The sequence below is a fragment of the Melanotaenia boesemani genome, chromosome 7 (assembly GCF_017639745.1).
Source record: "Melanotaenia boesemani isolate fMelBoe1 chromosome 7, fMelBoe1.pri, whole genome shotgun sequence".
NCBI lineage: Eukaryota > Metazoa > Chordata > Actinopteri > Atheriniformes > Melanotaeniidae > Melanotaenia > Melanotaenia boesemani.
Window position 1 is genome coordinate 5,766,166 of NC_055688.1, and position 21,790 is coordinate 5,787,955.

The window sequence follows — 21,790 nt, forward strand, 5'->3', positions numbered from 1 at the left end:
TCCTCCCTGCAAACCCAAACATTACTGCTGCAGAGCTCTTTATTATTTATGGAGGAGGCCGCCTCCTCTCGGCCCCCCGCTGCCTTCCTCCTCCAGGAGAACAACGAATCCTCATTCTCCAACAAATTAAATATCAATCAGGACCGCTTGTGTTTTATTACCTATGCATTCGGGCGTAAATGTGACACAAACACGACATGGGGTGGAGGGAACACCTGTTAGACGAGCAGCAGCTCTAATTGTGCTGGATGCTGCGGCTTCTTGTTTTTCGGCCTGTTTCCTCGCAGCTTCCTCTGCTTCTAATTGACATGATTCACTCCTCGGTCTGCAGCCTAAATGGCGGCTATCCGTCCCGGTTGCAGATGAGGTCAATTACCTCCGCACGATGCTAATCCGACGACTCATATTAGAGTGATTTATCCGCCTCTGGAAGGAAACGCTCTTTTATGTCCCACTTTATCTGCAGCTCCTGCAGGAGTCGGGGCGCATTACGGCTGTCCTCTTCCTCCTCCTCCTCCTCCTTCTCCTCCCGCCCGTCTGGACTGCAGCCAGAACAAAGCCAAGTTGTGTGTTTCCAATCAGCCGCAGATCCACACGCTCCCCGCCCCGATGGAGAAAACAGAGTTCAGGTTCGGTTGCTTGTCAGATATTCCAGATGTCTGCAGCGCTGATAATGAAAAACATTTTCCAGACTCTTAAAAGTGCTCAGCTGAGTTAAAGTTGGAGTCCGGTGAGGTGACCTTTGATAGAAATCCTAAATAATCCTACTGTAGAGCAGCACAGACCTGTGGGAAACATCCCATCATTAACTCCACTTCATCAGTCAATGCTGCAAATCTGAAAGGAAAAAATGGTTTGATTTGGGTTCAGTTTGACGCCAACAGTCAGTATCGGCACGTTCCCAGACTGAAAAACTTCTGGAAAACCTTTATTTTTTTCCTTCAGAAATTGTTTCACTTCATTCCAGATTCTGTGAAATTGGTTCATTTTCTTGTTGATGTAAATAAAGACAATGGATCACATCACATGGTGTTGCCCCTGACATCAATCCAAGGGTCACATGACTGCCACTGCAGATGTGATGTGGTGAATTTACAACAAGGATGAGTCATTTCAGCTCTCAGATGGTTCTGGTTTCATGTTTTCTGCTTTAAAGGAAAAAAAAAGTCCAGTACTTCAGAAAATTTATAGGTTTTTGCTCTTTTTTAAAAAAAAAAGTTATTTGGGTTAAAGTAACTTCTGGGCGACGCCTGATGACGCACGGGTGTCGTTTGGAGTTGGTCCTCCGAACATCAACTATGGTAGCACTATAGTTGGCCAGTTGTACGACACTGTAAGTGGAAGCAGGGCTGCTGTGGGGCGCTGTGGGACATTGCAGGACGTTGCAGGATGTAGCAGGACGTAGCAGGGCACTGGAGGACATAACAGGATGTAGCAGGACGTAGCAGGGCACTGGAGAACATAACAGGATGTAGCAGGACGTAGCAGGGCATTGCAGGGCATTGCAGGACATTGCAGTACGTTGCAGGACGTTGGAGGACATTGGAGGACATTGCAGTACGTTGCAGGACGTTGCAGGACGTAGCAGGATGTTGCAGGACGTAGCAGGACGTTGCGTAACGTTGCAGGACCTAGCTGGATGTTGCAGGAGGTTTCAGGATGTTGCAGTACATTGAAGGGCATAGCAGGATGCTGTAGACAATGCAGGATGTTGCAGGATTTTGCAGGATGTTGCAGGATGTTGCAGGATGTTGCAGGACGTAGCAGGACGTAGCAGGACGTTGCAGGACGTTGCAGGACGTTGCAGTATGTTGCGGGATGTTGCAGGAGGTTTCAGGATGTTGCAGTACGTTGTGGGACATAGCAGGATGCTGCAGACGATGCAGTACGTAGCAGGATGTTGCAGGACATTGCAGGATGTTGCAGTACATTGCAGGACGTAGCAGGATGTTGCAGGACGTAGCAGGATGCTGCAGACGATGCAGGACGTTGCAGGATGTTGTAGGACATAGCAGAATGCTGCGGACGATGCAGGACGTAGCAGGATGTTGCAGGACATAGCAGGATGCTGCAGACGATGCAGGACATAGCAGGATGCTGCAGACGATGCAGGACGTAGCAGGATGCTGTAGGACATAGCAGGATTATGCAGACGATGCAGGACATAGCAGGATGCTGCAGATGATGCAGGACGTAGCAGGATGCTGCAGGACATAGCAGGATGCTGCAGACGATGCAGGACATAGCAGGATGCTGTAGGACATAGCAGGATTCTGCAGACGATGCAGGACGTAGCAGGATGTTGCAGGACACAGCAGGATGCTGCAGACGATGCAGGACGTAGCAGGACATTGCAGGATGTTGCAGTACGTTGCAGGATGTTGCACATGACGCGGGACTTTGCAGGTGATGCTGGACACTCCAGAAACTGCAGGGTGCTGCAAACACTTTTTTGACTGCATGTCCCAGTGGGAAAATATATCAGAGGAAGAGTTACTCCCTCCCAACAGTTTATGTCATCCCCATCAGATTTTTTTGGTTCTAAAAAAACATGACCAAGGTGTCATTGTGGAGGATGGCTCACCAGCCTGTGATATGACATAAAAAGTTGTAGTGAAAGCAGGAAATACATTCAATATGTTTCACCACCTGCAGGGTAAAGTCAGCGAAGGTAAATGTTCAGTGGAAAAAATGATGTTCATGTTTAACTGTACACTAAAAAGTTATCATGCTATTTTTGTAACTGTGTAAGACTGGGTTGGGCTTGCAGGGTGACGTGATGACTTCAGCAGCGTTTCTTGAACGTTACATTATACGGGTGAAAAAAACTTTTTTACTGGATAGTTTCATGGTTTAAACATAACCAACGCAGCATGCCTTTTTTAGTCACCAGTGTGTACTGGTCTGTGATTTGTTTCTTTATTTCCACTGTTCCAGTTTCATTTATGTGTCAAACAGCAGCTATTCTGCTGAAGGACGGCTGGAAGTCAAAGCTAGCTGGATGTTTGTCCTGGGTTTCTAAATTCCCTACTCAGATTCAAAAGAACTGTTCTTTGTCACAGGATTTTGCATAAGATCTAAAACACAGTGAAACTGATCTGGACCAATGTTGGGGTCTGATCTAATCCCACAGGAAGATCCAGCTACACAAATGACTCCAAACAGAACTGCGTCAAGTGTTTGATTTCTTTTCTGATCTGACATGTCTTTTTTTTTGTTTGTTTGCTTTTTTTTGTAAATTTCAGATCAGGTTTGGTCTCACCGTTGCTGTACAGCAGCTGCAGCCTGTAGTGGATTCCATTGTTGGTCTTCTCTCCATTGTATTCCTGCAAACACAAAAACACAAAAAAAACACTTTAAAATCCCATGTTCCCAGTTCATTCCCAGTTAACCAGCAGCAATGCAGAGTTTACAGCCAGGAAGGAAGGAAGGTGGAAGTTTGGCTGCAGATTGTTCTTCCATGTCTTAAAGTGCATCTGAGTCAGAATTAAGAAATTAAATTTCCATTTTACAGTTAAAATAATTTTATACATTATGTTTTAAATCTGAAACAAACCACTTTTGGTCTAATTTATTTTATTTCTTTTTCTATTATTTATTCATTTACTTAAGTCCCATTAAGCCACATTTTTTTAATCAAACCAAAATCTCTGACGTTAGGGTTTAATTTCTTAGAAGAATAGTAAGATCTTCTTTTGTTTTTTGTTTTTTAGTTTTTTAGGGGGGGGTGTCACCACCGGAGTTTTGTTTTTTTTTGCGGTGTGGCTATGACCTAGGTTGTGTCTTCATGTTAGTAAATCATCATTAACACTGGATCATGCATCACCATTAAGAATGTGATCATATTTGTTCGATGTAAAAATGCGTGATGCACATGGTGGGAGTAAATGAGGAATCTTTGCTGGATCATGTTGGAGTGAGTATGGCGACCAGTGCTGTGCCAAAAAAAAGCACCCCAGCAAAAATCCCCCCTCAGAAGGGGCGTAGTGACAGCCAGTAGCCTGTAGATGGCGTATATTCACGTTTACTACCCAGAAGAACTTACCAGCAGCCTCTAAACTAAAGCCTGCTTATATTTATTTTTTAAAAAATGAAAAAGAAAATGAAATTGTCTAACAGTAATGGTATGTACAAATTCTGACAAAATGCTGGGATCAACAGGGTCAGATTTACTGAGGGCCAAACCCCTCTGCCAGAATATGCACGCCTTTTTATTTCTGACCCCAAAAATACAGTCACCAACTTCATAAGATCTATCAATAATCGTGACCGATGCTGTAGATGCTAAGCTCGTGTGACAAGTAAATGTGAATATACGCCATCTTTCACTATGTTTCTTGAGACAGGGTACTTTTCATGGAATCTTTATATTTCACTAATATAAAGATTGTCCTGAATGATGTGCTGATTTGTCAGAACGATGACTTCTGGAGATGCTGAACGTCTCGGATCACCTTCAGCTATCAAACTCTGACTGAGGATCCTGACCGCCTGCTCCCTCCATGCGGCAGGTGAGGACGACGTCATGAGAGCGCTAAATAAATCTGAATCTCCTTTATTTTTCTTCACCTCCCTCTTTCCATTTCCTCTCTGCGGTGACCTTCCTCCCCTCCTCTTCTTCCCCCCATTTTATTTCTCTCCTCTCCTCCCTCTCAGCCCGAGTCGGTCGGCCGCTTGGTGCCAACTGTGCCTGGGAGTTTTGGCTCAGTCCCAGTGCGTTTGTGTCGGGGCGAGAGACTAGAGGTCAAAGCAGAGGTGAGGTGAGGGAGTGGGTGGAGGATGTCGAGCCAGCTGGCAGCTGATCAAAGAACAAACACCCCCAAACCTGCCTGGATGTTATCAGCAGGCTCATCAGTGTTATTAGAGTCAGTGCAGCAGCTTCCTGTGTTTAATGTCGGTGAACAGACTTTAACTTTACCGGACGAACCATCACAGAGTCCTGCAGAGACGGTAAAAAACTTTCACTTTTCAACTGGAAACACGACCTGATGGAAAACTGTGTGAGCAGGTTAAAGTCCTTCCTGAGTGGGACTGAACCACTGGTTCAGAGCTGGATTTAAAGATCGCTTTGTTGCAGATTTTCCCAACAGAGCACTTCACTCTCAGGCTGTAGGTTTACTGGTGGTTCCTAGAGTTTCTAAAAGTAGAACAGGAGGCAGAACCTTCAGTTCTCAGACCCCTCTCTGTGGAACCAGCTCCCAGTCTGGCTTCAGGAAGCAGACATCCTCTCTACCTTTAAGATCATCTTCAAACTTTCCGTCCTGATAAATCTTATAGTTGGTCTGGCTTGGTGACCCTGGTCCATCCCTTTAGTCCTGCTGCTATAGGCCAAGGCTGCTGGGGGACGTCCCATCATGCACTGGGCTCCTCTCTGCTCTCTTTAAGGCTGTTACATACGAGAACAAAATGAAATCCTTTTGCTCTCGCGGACGTGAATGGGGACAGTTTCCGACACATCAGCTGAGTTTTTATATTCTTATGCTTTTCCATCAGAGTGTCACAGAGTTTGGTTCTTTAAAAAATCTGATCGATCACACAAACAGGAGTCAAATCAGCTGATACTTCTATATAATTCTTCAAATTCAGATTAGATTTTTTATTATTATTTTTATTATTTATTTTATTTTATTAACATGTTAATAAAGGGAAGAAATAATTGTCAGATCATTATATATTATATTTTTATGTGGTATATAAAGGTAAAATCTAAAGTATTTGACAGTCAACTTTGCATACTGGAGTCTGAAAACTGGCTGAGAATAGGAACATGAAGAGGCCATCACCTTGTCTTTCTCCACAAAGTCCACGTAGGAAGTCCTCTCGATCTCGACCGGCTGACCCTGTCGGTCGTACAGCGCCAGAACGAAGTGGAAGAAGTTGGACTTCCTCAGGTTGGACGGAGGCTGCTTCTCAAAGTGAGCTCGGGCCAATCCCACCCCGCTGGAAGACAGACAGAGTCATCATCATTATCTTCATCTTACAAACACAAGTAAAAATACACATTTTGTTTTTTGTTCATCATCAGAAGCAGAATCAGACCCAGAACCACAAAGATAAAAAAAAATAATAAAAAAAACCCTGAACTTGTAGGAAGATGAAGGGGGAGAAAAAAGATATATATGCAAAACAATACACACACACACACACACACACACATATATATATATATATATATATATATATATATATATGGAGTAGTTTACACACAAACACGTACTGAACTGGATGTTTTGAAAGTGATATTTATTTAATTTATCTGTTTTACACGTGTTTCCCTCTGATGAGCATTAATTCATCAGACTTCATAAACTCCACACACCAGCTGCAGGAAGTCGTACGTGCACTTCCTGTCTGACAGCAGCTGGAAATACATTTAAAAAAAACTCCGCCTTTTAAACCTGATAAAAGCTGAAAACATATTTTTCTGCCATTTTATTTTAAAAAGGAAAGAAACTGTTATTAGAAATACTTTGGTTTGTGAGCATCGTGTATACTCGTCCTGGCTGGAATCAGAGATGAATGTGATATAAATGGGGAAGATTTCAGCCTGTAAATGAAGTCAGCTGACTTTAGAGAAAAAGGATAAAAATCCTTGTTGATCCTGAAATAAAGTCGATGCTCCTGCAGGAAGCGACCTCTGCTCTCAGCCTGCGGAAGCTCAAAGTGTCCGAGGGGGAAAACGGACCGACAACAGCCGAATATCCCAACATCAATCTCATTTTCCTGCTCGTTTTGTTTCCATAAACGCTTCATAATCAATACGATCGCCGGGGCACCCATAAATATTTATTCATGCTGGAGGTTTGTTTTTGGAAACTTGCCGGCTCCCTCGGCCCCCGAGCTTCCCGGCTCCGGGGTGTATTCCCCAGACGGCAGATTAATACAGCCGTGACCTTTCTGCACCTCCATTACCGATGCCTAATGCCTCATTTGTAGGCCAGTTTGTTGAAGGCTAATTCTTCCAACTCGCAGCGTTTAGCCAGGCGGACGCAGAGTGGAGAGTCGGCACAGGAACTCCACGGGGAGGAGGAGGAGGAGGAGGAGGAAGAGGAGCTGCTCAGGTGTGTATCTGGAAGTTTTAATGGAGGCTCGGAGGGAATAAAAGCAGCTGAGTGTTGGAATAAAAATAGCAGCGAGTGAAATGACAGAGAGGAAGACTTCAACACTTTCATCAACAGATATTTTCAATGACTTCCTGCGTGAAGAAAATCAGCCACGAGCATCTGTTTTATCCATCACACACACACACACACACACACAAACACACCTGTCTGCAGGTACAACCAGCAGCTGACTTCACCTCACACACTCAAAACAAGAAATCCTTCAGCATCCAGCAGGGAATCTCTGACGTGTCATGAAAAGGATGAAAACAGCTGATTTCATTCCGTTTTTTAGGTTTCTGATGTTTTTCTGTAACATCCGAACATTTAAAACCAGCCGAATGCATCAGATTGTTTTACACCACCTGTAGAGTCACAGAGCAATAAAAACATTTAGTGTATTTATTTTCTGTACAACTCATGTTTTCTTTACATGCTGAACAGCAGAAATCTCCATCATGTCAACTTATTTAAACACAGATTAATCTGCGGGGACGTTTCAGGACTCCAGACTAACTTTGATCTGCAGCGGAGACAGAAAAAACTGAACCGGTTTGTTTCAGCTGGTAAGAAGTTTGAATAAAGTTCATTCAGGCTCAGTAATTGAATTTGTTCAAATCAGACTTACTCAAATCATTTGGTTTCCTTAAGATTAAGAATCAGAATGATTTTGACTCAGTTTAATGGAAAGTCAACTTAAATTTTAACAAACAAAATACTTAGCTCATCCACTTTATATTGACAAAATACTTAACAATAGGGTGAAAAAGTGAGGGTTGCATATAAAGGACAGTTTGGGCTTCATGTGAGCAGAAGTAAAGATGGCGTGTGAGCTATGAACGGGATGATCAGATAACAGGTGAGGTGGTACACCTGAGAATTAAATGAGAAGTCCAGGTGGGATCCAAATGGTGGCCCGGGGGGAGCACAGACCTCCGCATCCTAACTACCGACAACTGAATTGTAACAAATGTAAACTGACGTATAAAACCTCAGATGTCCAACTACAACCAGTCTTCATCACAAACAGCTCAAACAGATGACAATGTTTGTTTGTTCAGACTGTCTACGCTTCATGAAGAGGATGTAAACATCATCAAACCGGCAGATGTGACGACTGTGCAGTTGCTTTTCTAGACATGCTGAATGAACCCTGATCAAACCTCTGACTGCTGGAAGTAAATCATCTCCACTGCTGGTGTGAGAACGTCAAACAGGATTGTCCTGAATGAAATTAATGCTGACTGTTTTCTACAAATGTTGCCTGGATGTTTACATCAGACCAACATGGTTCATCATTCCCTAAAATGTACAACTTTTCGTTTAAAGGCCACCTTTTTCCAAGCCCCCCTCTCCCTCAGATCAAAACTTCTCTAGACCCGCCCCTGTGAGGACTGAGATATTTGGTTACGATCATTGGTTTTTGTCTGGCTGGTTTTGTTTGATCCATCTTTGACTTCTGTTTTTATAATGAGCCTGTTTACATGCAGCACCAAAATCTGATCCTTATCTGATTTGTTGTTAAAATTTTGCCATTTTCATGAAAGAAACATTGATTTAAAAATAACTAGCTATGATTAAATGCATTCAGTTTCTCGTATAATCTGGATTATTTCCCTGAAATACATTTGACTTGTAAAAATGATCAGAAATGTGCCTTTAGAGTCCGGCTCAAGATCCACTTTCCCACCAGATCAGGTGACTGTTTTTCTGATCTGGTGTGAAATAATCTGTGTGGTGGTGACAGAAAATGCAACAAGCACCAGCATCAATTATCAGGATTAATGATGAATCAATAAAATCTTTTTTTATCTCCCTGCAAAGAGAAAATCCTTCTTGTTCTGAATTAAAACATGAACCTGCAGAACTGGACGGAAGTCAGTGTTTATGTTCCAGAACTGAGCAGATTTGTTGTTTATTTGACAGAAAGAAGCTGAAATAGATTCAGATCCAAACTGGACCTGGCACCTGTTTCATCACAAGCATCACTAAAGCAGCCATTATCCCATTAAACGCCAGGCTCTGCGGCGGCCGAGCAGACAGCAGATCGCCACGGCGACGTTCGTCCTCTCCTCGCTGCTCTGCCTCCTCTCAGAAAGCTTGTTAGCATTATTATTATTTCAATTATGCTAATTATGGCTGCATCCACTCGTCAGCGCCGCTCGTACCCGGCTGTTAGCACTTGGCAAAAGGTGTAATAAAAACAGTATCGATGGCACACGGCTCGCTCAAACATGCCTGGAGTGTAAATCACACTCCAGCAGCCGGAGGGGAACACACACACACACACACACACACACACACACACACTGAACAAACACGAAGAGGCGAGTGAGGGCCGCGGCCGGCTATCTGCACGTTTTCACCACAAAGCCTGAAATTAAAGGTCAGCAGGAGTCATGTCGAGCGCTCTGCAAACAATTACTGAACTGCACAGCCGGGTGTGTGTGCAGTTAGTTCATATCCACACACACACACACACACAGCAGGAATAATGCAGCCAAACCTTCCAGATGGATCTTTACTTTTCTGGGATTAGGGGATCATCTTCTGTCCACACTCTGTTTCAACCTGAAGGACTTTGAAGGTTTACCAGAGATGCAAACATGTCCAGAAGCAGCAGATCCGTCCGAGTGTGGAGGAAATGCTGCAGCAGCCGTGTGGAACATTTCAGTTTGACTTCTGAATGTCGAGCCGCAACATCCAGGTTCAGCTCTCATAATCAGACAGTGACACAGCAAGGAAACATGCAGAGGGTTGAACAGGATCAGATCATGGATCAGCTTCCCGACACCAGTGTGAGGGAACCCAAGGCTGCTTCTCATTAACAAACTTGGAGATCCAGTTCTACACCAAACTGCAGACGGAGAGCAGCCATGTTTCCTGTCAGCTACCCCTTTACAAACATGCAGAACACTGATCAGAAAAGCGTTTCTTGTTGTTGTTTCATGCTGTTTTCTTTTAAAAAGTCCTGCTCGGGATACTGGTTCATACTGAAGATTACTTTTTATTTTATTTTTCTGATCTGAATTTGAGGTTTTAAACTTCTTAAACAACATTTGTTTGAGGGGGGACATTTTTCACTGCTGCACCACTAAACATGCAGCAGAGCAGCTGTGTTACTGGAGATTTTGAGCAGTGAAAATTGACGAGGAAAAACATGATGACGTATCTTTTGGTCGGATGTGGACCTAACAGCGAGTTACTGGAAATGATGTCCAGATAAAGTTACCAAGATTGCAGTTTTTAGTCTCTACATCTGTTTTCATATCAAATGATTTGGCAGTTTTAAATTTTCCCATCTTTGCAGTTTTTTTCTCTTTCTGCAGTTTTCCTCTCTTTTTCAGATGTTTGGATGTTTTGTTTTTGTCTTGTTGATGTTCTGAGAATCTCTGAGTTTCTTGTTTCTGACCAAATCTGTGGCCTCGGGGCCCCGAAGGTCCCTCCAGTAAAAACTCCACCATCCAATCCACTGACTGACACCCGCATCAGTTGCTGAAAGATGTGAATCATCTCTGGACTGCAGAGTGCTGAATGTTCACACACACACACACACCATGTCATTAATCATAGAGGAGATGGAGCGTGACCGCTGTTTGGGTCTTTAACCAGTGTGGCCTTACACACATCCATACAAACACACACACAGCGTCTGGCTGCCAGGATGTTAATCAAATAAACGATGGAGGTTTAAATCTGATTCAGTGAGAAACAAACTCGGCACAAACACATTGATACAACACACACACAGAGCTATCCACCACGTTAATCAGCCAGTTAATCTCATCAGATTCGACACCTCTAGTGACAGTAACTCCCATCAGCACCATGCAGACGGACAGCAGCAGCTTCCTGTTTACGCGCCTCTGCTAGCATGCTGCTACAGTTAGCAGCAAACACAGATCAGCTGATGAGAACGTCACCAACAAACAAAGAAGAAAAAAAGAATAATCTGAGAAACTGGTGGAGGCTTAAAACTGATGTAAACAAGAAGACGGCTCGAGTCTAAACCACAAACTAAAGCAGAGAGACCAGTTTCTGCTGGTTATTAACACTCTGGGGCAGTGGATTTGGTTGGAAACAGTGAGCTGGATCTGGACAAGAACGTATAAAAGAACTCCAGATCAAACATTTGTTGCCTTTTTCTGGGATTTTATGGATCAAACATTGATGAGCAGCTGAGATCAGGAGATGACAAAGTGAGCTGCTAGTTAAACCCAACTTAGCAGTTAAAGTCAGTCACCAGCACCAGCATCTTTAACTATTTAACGCCTGACCCAAGAAATAATGGGCAAAAAGTTCTTATTTGTATCATTTACTGCTGTGTGATATGTCAGAATTATTGTAGCCCAGAGGGCAGAACCACAATCAGATTCGATTAACAGGGTTTGGAACAAAGTTTTTACCATAAAGTGATGAAACAGGTCCAAGACGTTGGACGTATCACATACAAGCACATTTAAAGGGTGAAGTTCTCAGTGGTCTGAATTACCTCCTTTATGCTGCACCATAAACACCAAGAGAGGAATTTCATCAAAACAAAGAATCTATTTAACCTCCTAGTTTATGCTGATTAACTTGAACTTAAGCTACCCACAAAGGTTTCTTTAATGACTTCCTGTCAGTTTTCAGTCACACACTCAGAGTCCACTTCATCAGCTCCCCGTTTAACTGCTTGTTAACACAAATATCTAATCAGCCAATCACATGGCAGCAACTCAATGCATGTAGTCATGTAGACATGATGAAGACCACTTTCTGGACTTCAATCTGAGTATCAGAATGAGGAAGAAAGGGGATTTAAGTAACTTTGAACGTGGCATGGTTGTTGGTCTGCGTATTTCAGATCTACTGAGACTTTCACACAACCATCTCTAAGGTTTGCAGAGATGGTCTGAAGAAGAGAAAATATCCAGTGAGCAGCAGTTGTCTGTTGATGTCAGAGGTCAGAGGGGAATGGGCAGACTGGTGGGAGATGATAGGAAGACAATCATGTCATGTTTATTACTGATTTAATATCAATAATTTAGCTAATCTATCACCTTGTAATGATCCAACGCTGCTTATAAACGTTCGTCCTTATAACTGAGCCAGTTCAAAGTAATCAGATTTCCAACAAACAGCTTTTCCTGTTTTCCTGTGATGTTAAAAGAAATGCATTGTGGGAGCTCTCTTTTGCTGTGGGCACAATGGCGGTGGGCGCCGTCGGGGAGGGAACGCCCCCTGACTGATTTCCATTTGTGCACCTTAATAGTGTGTGTCATTCCTAATTAGGACGAGTGGCTCGGGGAAACGGCGGCTCGATGCTGGAATGGCTGCTCCTGTCACGCTGCAATTACCAACAAATTAGTCTTTAGACTGAGGGGCTTCTGCACGCGCTCACTCTATGACCACACGTGTGCGTGTGTGCATGTGTGTGTGTGCTAATTAGTGCATTCTGTGAGGTGTTGAATGTGTGAAGTGTAAAAAGATCACACAGACGTCAAACTGCGACCTGCAGCTGTTTGTTCTGCAGCTTCGAGTTCAACTAACGAGGAACTGATTCACGATTTAACTTCGAGGAACGACACGTCTCCAACCAGAACACAAACGGATCAGAAACAGGCGGAAACACTCAAACGAGTCTGAGAGACAATCAACGATCAAATCAAACATCTGGAAGGAACACCAGAACCAAAGCTGCAGAATGTAGATGAAGTTCAGCTCAGCTGCTGATCCTGGATGCTAAGGCAGCTCGCAGGTCAAAGGTCATCTCAACATCTACTGTCTGTGTTATTGATAAAGACTTAGCTATCTTAGAGTGATGGCTCTGGTCACATGATGCTGACATCAGAGCTGAAAGATACCAACCAGACTGAAGTTCTGGGATTCTCCCTGTGATTAAATCTGTCTGATAACCCTCCGGTTGTCTCCACATTCTGTATTCACCCCTCATTCTGCAGGCCAAGAATGACCCACCCTCACTAAAAATCTAAAATAAAATCTTTTTCTTTTATTTTAAATGCTAAGACACAAACTGTCATTCATACCTTTTTCCAGCAAAAAACACGGCATTCACTCAGTGGACACCACTCTTTTTTTCCCCAAGAGCCGTAGATTTTCATCATTCTGTTTATTATTTCTTAAGGTCTGTAAAGGTTGTAAACTAGTTTTTATCAAGATGTGGAACATGTCTGTACAGCTTCCAGGTCTCATATGAATAAAGGAAAAGTTTCCTTTTTCTAATATTGGCGTCACTTTAGTAAAAGTCATCAAATTTTAAGACATTTAAGAGTTTTTCTCTGCAGTTAACACAGTTTGTGGCAACATTTAACCTAAAGACAATAAGTGGGTTAAGGCTAGTTACGGTGGGTTAAGGCAGGTTAAAGCGAGTAGAAGCTAGTTATGTTGATTTAAGTTTGGTTACGGCAGGTTTTGTTGGGTAAAGAGAGGTTACGTAGGGTTAAGGCGGGTTACACCGACATGCAGAAGACGATGGTTTTGATTCCGCTCACATGTCAACAGATGAAAACATCCATGCTGACGTCATGCGACAAACATCTCAGCCACAGCTCGAGCGACGTGCTTTCTATCGCAGTTATGGTCACGACAGACGGTCAAATGTTTGTCAGTTATCATAAATATTCTGATTTTATGTAATCTGATTACTGTCAGTTACTCGGATTACTTTGTGATCACATACATGTTAGAGTTCGCTCCGTGAAACTTTTTATGTGTGCTCCGTTCAGGGATGTGGTAATGTGGTGCGTTCAAGGCTCTGTAAATCTGCAGTTTTCAGGCTTTGCGATGTTTAATGCTTCACCTGAGAGCCACCGAGCCCGTCTGCTGACACTGACAGAAAGAAATGTACTGGTGGCCACAGATCACTCAAAATAGCTAACTCTGGCTACGTGTTACTAATGCATCAACAACTTGTCCAACATTCTCCTTCAGCACCTGAATTTAGTGTCTTAACTGAAGTGTGGTGTTGTGAGAAATCAGCTGCAATCTATAATAAATCTGTTCTGATAAATAACAACAGACCTTGTAACTCTCATTCTAACGGACTATCTCCTTATATAATGTTTTGGCTTTTTGAGTAGGATGTTTGTCCTCCCAGGGTTGCCATAGTGTAAGCAGACTTTATTTGGGATTTGTAGTTTTTGGGAAACGAAGCCACTGTGGAGCCGCAGTTAAATGATGAACCATTAAGTTGGTTCTTTTGTAGTTAAAGCTAGGTGAATCCAGTTAAACTCACCTACTGGACTGGATACTTCTATACTTCATCTGAACATTAAAATAAAAAAAAATTATATAATAATTGCCCATAAATTTGTGCTTAACTATCATGTGGCTAACACTTAATCATCCCGTTCCCTCGCCTTAGTAATTCCTGGCCACGACTTAGCAATCTCATTCACGTGCATCTGTGTCCACGACTTGATAACGCACGGCCACGGGAAAACATCTTGTGTCTCGTGTCCCCAGACGGGCTCAGTATGGATGGGAACTGCTGTTCTAACATTTCATCCTACCCATAGAGACGTCCTACCTGTGCTTTTTGCTCATGCACACAACACGAAAGCGTCATTTCTAGGTGGGGTTGAGAACACGCTCACAAATACATGCTACCCTTGACTCCATGTTTAAGAACAGCTGTACTTCCATGTTGTTGTGAGACTTTTGTATGGTGAAATACATTCATTGATAACTTATATATATATTCATGCATGTTCATAAAAATACTTTGAATGTTTGAATATGATATACTATTTTGAGATTTTCATAACTACATAATATCTGAATAGATACATTCATTAATTTATCTTGTGAAGTCATCCTACCTGCATAAGATGGCGCACTTTGATGGGGTCATTTGCATCATCCATCATCCTACCTACTTTCATTTATTCCAGCTGTATTTTTGAACACTTCACATTATTTCTTAAGTCCGTTCCAACAGATTTTCAGTTCATTAATACACATGTATGTGGATAACTTACTATTTTATATAACTATTTTATTATTATTTATTAACACAAAACCAGGACTTGTTTGAAAAATAGATGTTGTATTATTTTCTGAAGGGGCAGCACAGATCGAGAGGTATGCTTATAAATTAAGCCGGTAGTAGGATATGTAGACAAGGTAGCACATTTCATCAGAACACCAGACCAACACAGCTGCACCGTTCCTCCAGTCAGCTGTTTCTGCACAAACATCTTTCACCGTCTCTCTCACACACACACACACACACACACACACACACACACACACACACACACAGGCCATTAGTTTGGTCACCTGCTCCTCCATTAATTGTCGTGGTTTTGTTGACTTGTCATCAGAGGAGCAGTGTAAGATCAGAGGAGGCGGAGCCACCAACTACATGACCACGATACGAGGACGCCAAGTTGAAGAGAGTCTACGGAACCAAGGCCGACGTAGCGTTTCAGTTCAGCTGAGGAGGAGGAGGAGGAGGAAGGTGCTGGAAGGTGTAGGTAGAAGTGTAGTCTTCTTTGTCAGGTAGGAGAGGAAGGTGAAGATGAGGGGTGGAGGGCTCTCCATTCTGAATTACAGCTCTTGAATAAAGTCACACACACACACACACACACACACACATACAACTCGAGGTGACTGGCCCGACCCGGGAGAGCGCAGCGCCGGAGGATCCATGACAAAGGTGATGACAAGCGATGCCAGAGAGAGGAATGCTCACCTGGTCCCGCCATAAATGACACAAACACACACATTCACACACACACACACAGAAACACCTCCTCATCCTCGTTCAGTCAGAGCTGAATTTAACGCAGCATCTTGATAGCAACAAACACGAAGATGACGTCTGGATTTCACTTTCTGTTACAATCAGAAGCACTGACGTCATCAGAACCCAACTATCAGAACCCAGCCATTAGAACCCAACTATCAGAACCCAGCCATTAGAACCCAACTATCAGAACCCAGCCATCATAACCCAACTATCAGAACCCAACTATCAGAACCCAGCCATCAGAACCCAGCCATCAGAACTTAATCATCAGAACCCAGCCATCAGAATCCAGCCATTAGAACTCAGCCATCAGAACCCAGCCATTAGAACTCAGCCATCAGAACCCAGCCATCATAACCCAACTATCAGAACCCAACTATCAGAACCCAACTATCAGAACCCAACTATCAGAACCCAGCCATCAGAACCCAGCCATCAGAACTTAATCATCAGAACTCAATCATCAGAACCCAGCCATCAGAATCCAGCCATTAGAACTCAGCCATCAGAACCCAGCCATCATAACCCAACTATCAGAACCCAACTATCAGAACCCAGCCATCAGAACCCAGCCATCAGAACTTAATCATCAGAACTCAATCATCAGAACCCAGCCATCAGAATCCAGCCATTAGAACTCGGCCATCAGAACCCAGCCATCAGAACTTAATCATCAGAACTCAATCATCAGAACCCAGCCATCAGAACCCAGCCATTAGAACTCAGCCATCAGAACCCAATCATCAGAACCCAGCCATCAGAACCCAACTATCAGAACCCAGCCATTAGAACCCAACTATCAGAACCCAGCCATTAGAACCCAACTATCAGAACCCAGCCATTAGAACCCAACTATCAGAACCCAGCCATCAGAACCCAGCCATTAGAACCCAACTATCAGAACCCAACTATCAGAACCCAGCCATCAGAACCCAGCCATCAGAACTTAATCATCAGAACCCAGCCATCAGAATCCAGCCATTAGAACTCAGCCATCAGAACCCAGCCATTAGAACTCAGCCATCAGAACCCAGCCATCATAACCCAACTATCAGAACCCAACTATCAGAACCCAACTATCAGAACCCAACTATCAGAACCCAGCCATCAGAACCCAGCCATCAGAACTTAATCATCAGAACTCAATCATCAGAACCCAGCCATCAGAATCCAGCCATTAGAACTCAGCCATCAGAACCCAGCCATCATAACCCAACTATCAGAACCCAACTATCAGAACCCAGCCATCAGAACCCAGCCATCAGAACTTAATCATCAGAACTCAATCATCAGAACCCAGCCATCAGAATCCAGCCATTAGAACTCGGCCATCAGAACCCAGCCATCAGAACTTAATCATCAGAACTCAATCATCAGAACCCAGCCATCAGAACCCAGCCATTAGAACTCAGCCATCAGAACCCAATCATCAGAACCCAGCCATCAGAACCCAACTATCAGAACCCAGCCATTAGAACCCAACTATCAGAACCCAGCCATTAGAACCCAACTATCAGAACCCAGCCATCAGAACCCAGCCATTAGAACCCAACTATCAGAACCCAACTATCAGAACCCAGCCATCAGAACCCAGCCATCAGAACTTAATCATCAGAACCCAGCCATCAGAATCCAGCCATTAGAACCCAACTATCAGAACCCAGCCATTAGAACCCAACTATCAGAACCCAGCCATTAGAACCCAACTATCAGAACCCAGCCATCAGAACCCAGCCATTAGAACCCAACTATCAGAACCCAACTATCAGAACCCAGCCATCAGAACCCAGCCATCAGAACTTAATCATCAGAACCCAGCCATCAGAACCCAGCCATTAGAACTCAGCCATCAGAACTCAATCATCAGAACCCAGCCATCAGAACCCAACTATCAGAACCCAGCCATTAGAACCCAACTATCAGAACCCAGCCATTAGAACCCAACTATCAGAACCCAGCCATCAGAACCCAGCCATTAGAACCCAACTATCAGAACCCAACTATCAGAACCCAGCCATCAGAACCCAGCCATCAGAACTTAATCATCAGAACCCAGCCATCAGAATCCAGCCATTAGAACTCAGCCATCAGAACCCAGCCATTAGAACTCAGCCATCAGAACCCAGCCATCATAACCCAACTATCAGAACCCAACTATCAGAACCCAGCCATCAGAACCCAGCCATCAGAACTTAATCATCAGAACTCAATCATCAGAACCCAGCCATCAGAATCCAGCCATTAGAACTCAGCCATCAGAACCCAATCATCAGAACTCAATCATCAGAACCCAGCCATCAGAACCCAGCCATTAGAACTCAGCCATCAGAACTCAATCATCAGAACCCAGCCATCAGAATTCAATCATCAGAACCACAGACGTCACCAGAGCCCAACTATCAGAACCCAGCCATCAGAACCCAGCCATCAGAACTCAATCATCAGAACCCAGCCATCAGAACCCAGCCATTAGAACCCAACTATCAGAACCCAGCCATCAGAACCCAGCCATCAGAACCCAGCCATCATGACCCAGCCATTTGAACCCAACTATCAGAACCCAGCCATCAGAACCCAGCCATCATAACCCAACTATCAGAACCCAGCCATCATAACCCAACTATCAGAACCCAGCCATTAGAACTCAGCCATCAGAACTCAATCATCAGAACCCAGCCATCAGAACCCAGCCATCAGAACCCAACTATCAGAACCCAGCCATCAGAACCCAGCCATCAGAACCCAGCCATCATAACCCAGCCATTAGAACCCAACTATCAGAACCCAGCCATCAGAACTCAGCCATCAGAACCCAACTATCAGAACCCAACTATCAGAACCCATCCATCAGAACTCAGCCATCAGAACTCAATCATCAGAACCCAGCCATCAGAACCCAGCCATCAGAACCCAGCCATTAGAACCCAACTATCAGAACCAAGCCATCAGAACCCAGCCATTAGAACCCAACTATCAGAACCCAACTATCAGAACCCAGCCATCAGAACTCAGCCATCAGAACTCAATCATCAGAACCCAGCCATCAGAACCTAGCCATCAGAACTCAGCCATCAGAACTCAATCATCAGAACCCAGCCATTAGAACCCAACTATCAGAACCCAGCCATCAGAACCCAGCCATCAGAACTCAATCATCAGAACCCAGCCATTAGAACCCAACTATCAGAACCCAGCCATCAGAACCCAGCCATCAGAATTCAATCATCAGAACCACAGACGTCACCAGAGCCCAACTATCAGAACCCAGCCATCAGAACCCAGCCATCAGAACTCAATCATCAGAACCCAGCCATCAGAACCCAGCCATTAGAATCCAACTATCAGAACCCTGCCATCAGAACTCAATCATCAGAACCCAGCCATCAGAACCCAGCCATCAGAACCCAATCATCAGAACTCAATCATCAGAACCACAGACGTCACCAGAACCCAGCTATTAAAGCAGCACTGTGCAGCTTTCTAAACTTTTGTCTCTGACTGGTTCAGCTTGACTTTAGGCACCAGCAGCTGGATTGAAACATGCTGGTTGTTTCTAACGCGCACCGTTAGGACGTTAGCCGAGGAAGAGAGGAAGAGAACGACAGGAAGGGACAGAGGAAGAGAAAAGTCTACATCAGACTGACTTTTACTGACTGTAGAGATCTGAGAGAAGAGGCAGGATGGAGATGCTGGATGAACCGTCGGTGGGGTGGGGGGCCCTGGGAAAATGTGCCAGAGGTCAGTCGTGCAGCTTTAAACTCACTGAACTAAAATCCACATTGCTGCATTAAATTCTGGATTTATTTATATTTATTGTTTGTTAGTTTGTTTTGTTTGTGTTGTTAAACTAAATAAATGATTGCAGATCTAAGTGTTTGTTGTATTAAAAACTTTCCAGCTTTTGGTTTTAATTGAGTTTTTTGGTTTGTTTGTTTTCTACACCAGCTGGATAAATGACTCATTTAAATATCTGTAAAGGTTCAGAACCTGCAGGGAGTTCTGGATACGGTCAGATTAGAAGCTGCAGACGAACCGGGTCACAGCATCACTGGAAAATCTTCCTGAAAACCTGGTCTCATTAACTGGCGTAAATAAACAAACATTCAGATGTATACAAAGTGTATTAGTTTAGTAGTGTTAAAATAAAGCATGTAACCCGACTGCACCACATCCTGTATTCCCGCCTCATCTTTTCCCTGGAAGCTGCTGTTGACCAGACTTCAGACGCTTCGATGGCCGACGTCTGTGACCTGTGACATGTTTGTTTTTACAGCTGAGCTTCATAAATTCATAACGAAGAAACCGAAATCATAAATAACATCTTGTTCTTCTCATTTTTTATGTTGTAACTTTTTAAATCTAAAAACACAATAAACATTTTATGTGTGAGTTTACACAAAGGAGAATTTAAGAACTTTCATTTATACACAAGTTTAGATGACTATGCACTGATGTGCACACTAATCCTAAACCTCATCAACGCTGATCAACCAGAAAACACACACACACACTCTCACACACACCTGCAGGACAAACATCATGAGTCTGACAACGATACAGAAACATTAAACATGAAGATTTGTCTCTAAAACCAGGAACTTCCTCTCTGCTGCTCCACATGTGGCCATTCAGCTTCTAAAACACCGAACGAAGCTGTGAGGAGCTTCACACTCCTCACACACACTCAGAGTTTCTACAGTTTACACTCCTCACTCACACTCAGAGTTTCTACAGTTTACACTCCTCACTCACACTCAGAGTTTCTACAGTTTACAGACGCCTCCAGCTTCACTTCCAAAGCTGGTCGGTTTTCACCAATTAAAGTCTAATTTGGTAAAGTGTGAAGCAGAAGAAGAAGAAGAAGAAGAAGCAGAAGAAGAAGAAGAAGAAGAAACAGAAGAAGAAGAAGAAGAAGCAGAAGAAGAAGAAGAAGAAGAAACAGAAGAAGAAGAAGAAGAAGCAGAAGAAGAAGAAGAAGAAGAAGAAACAGAAGAAGAAGAAGAAGCAGAAGAAGAAGAAGAAGAAGTGTTAGAAACCCGGTGACTCGTCTCACGGTGAAGAACTGATCATTGATCAATAAATGTCTGCAGCTCTGACCACAGCATCCCAGCTGAATCCAAGTATTCTAAATGTCTCCGTCTCATCTAATAACAATGAAAATATTTATCATAATCACAGAACGAAGACAAGTAAAAAGAAGAAGAAGAGAAGGAGGAGGAAGAGGAAGAGGAAATCCTGGAAACAGCTGATTCTTTCAGGAACAGTTTGGAATCCTGCTGACTGTCAGGATTTATGGATCTGATCAGGGACTTCTTAAATACTCTCACTTATTGATCTGCTCAGAGAACTCCCACTATACTTTTTCCATAATCATCATCATCATCATCATCATAACCAGTCAGAAAGCTGCTGAAGATCTTTGGTCTTCCTAGGGGTCAGATCCCAGATTCCTCTGAGTCAGCGGAGAGGTCACATGATCAGTATTTACTAGAACAGAATTTCCGTCTCTTTCCGACCTGCCGATCCGCCTGGACGTCTCAAAACAATGTAAACAACAACGTAAACAACAGCATGAGCACACGCACACCTTCCCTGCTTCCTCCATCAGTCCGGGACAGAAACGATCCGGTTCCAGATCTCTGCAGGAGGCCTGAAGTCTGACAGACCTACAAACTGGCCCAAAAAGAACCAAATCAGCCCCAGAAATCTTCCTGGGACAATTTCCAGATATCTAGATGTCTAAATGGAAAAAGAATTCCTTCTTCCATCTACGGGAATTTTCAGAGATTCAGAAATTCTGGGCAGATGTTACTAAGTGTTTGTTGGAGGGGTTTAACATAAAAATTCCTCTAAATGTCAAACTTAGTGTCTCTGAATTTACACAGAAGCAGACAAAAGTACTGGATTTATATGGAAGCTCCTTCTCTGAGAC

General features: G+C 43.5%; 1 protein-coding gene across 2 annotated transcripts in view; it reads right to left on the reverse strand.

The window, feature by feature from the left end:
* LOC121643379 (transcription factor COE3-like) overlaps positions 1-21,790 on the reverse strand; it is a 175,717-nt gene that overhangs the window by 148,437 nt on the left and 5,490 nt on the right. For both annotated transcript variants that reach the window (XM_041990765.1, XM_041990764.1), the window contains exons 2-3: positions 5,784-5,940; positions 3,263-3,326 (exon numbers count right to left, since the gene is read on the reverse strand). In XM_041990765.1, the coding sequence (XP_041846699.1) occupies positions 3,263-3,326; positions 5,784-5,940 (221 nt within the window). The remainder of the gene's footprint in view (positions 1-3,262; positions 3,327-5,783; positions 5,941-21,790) is intronic.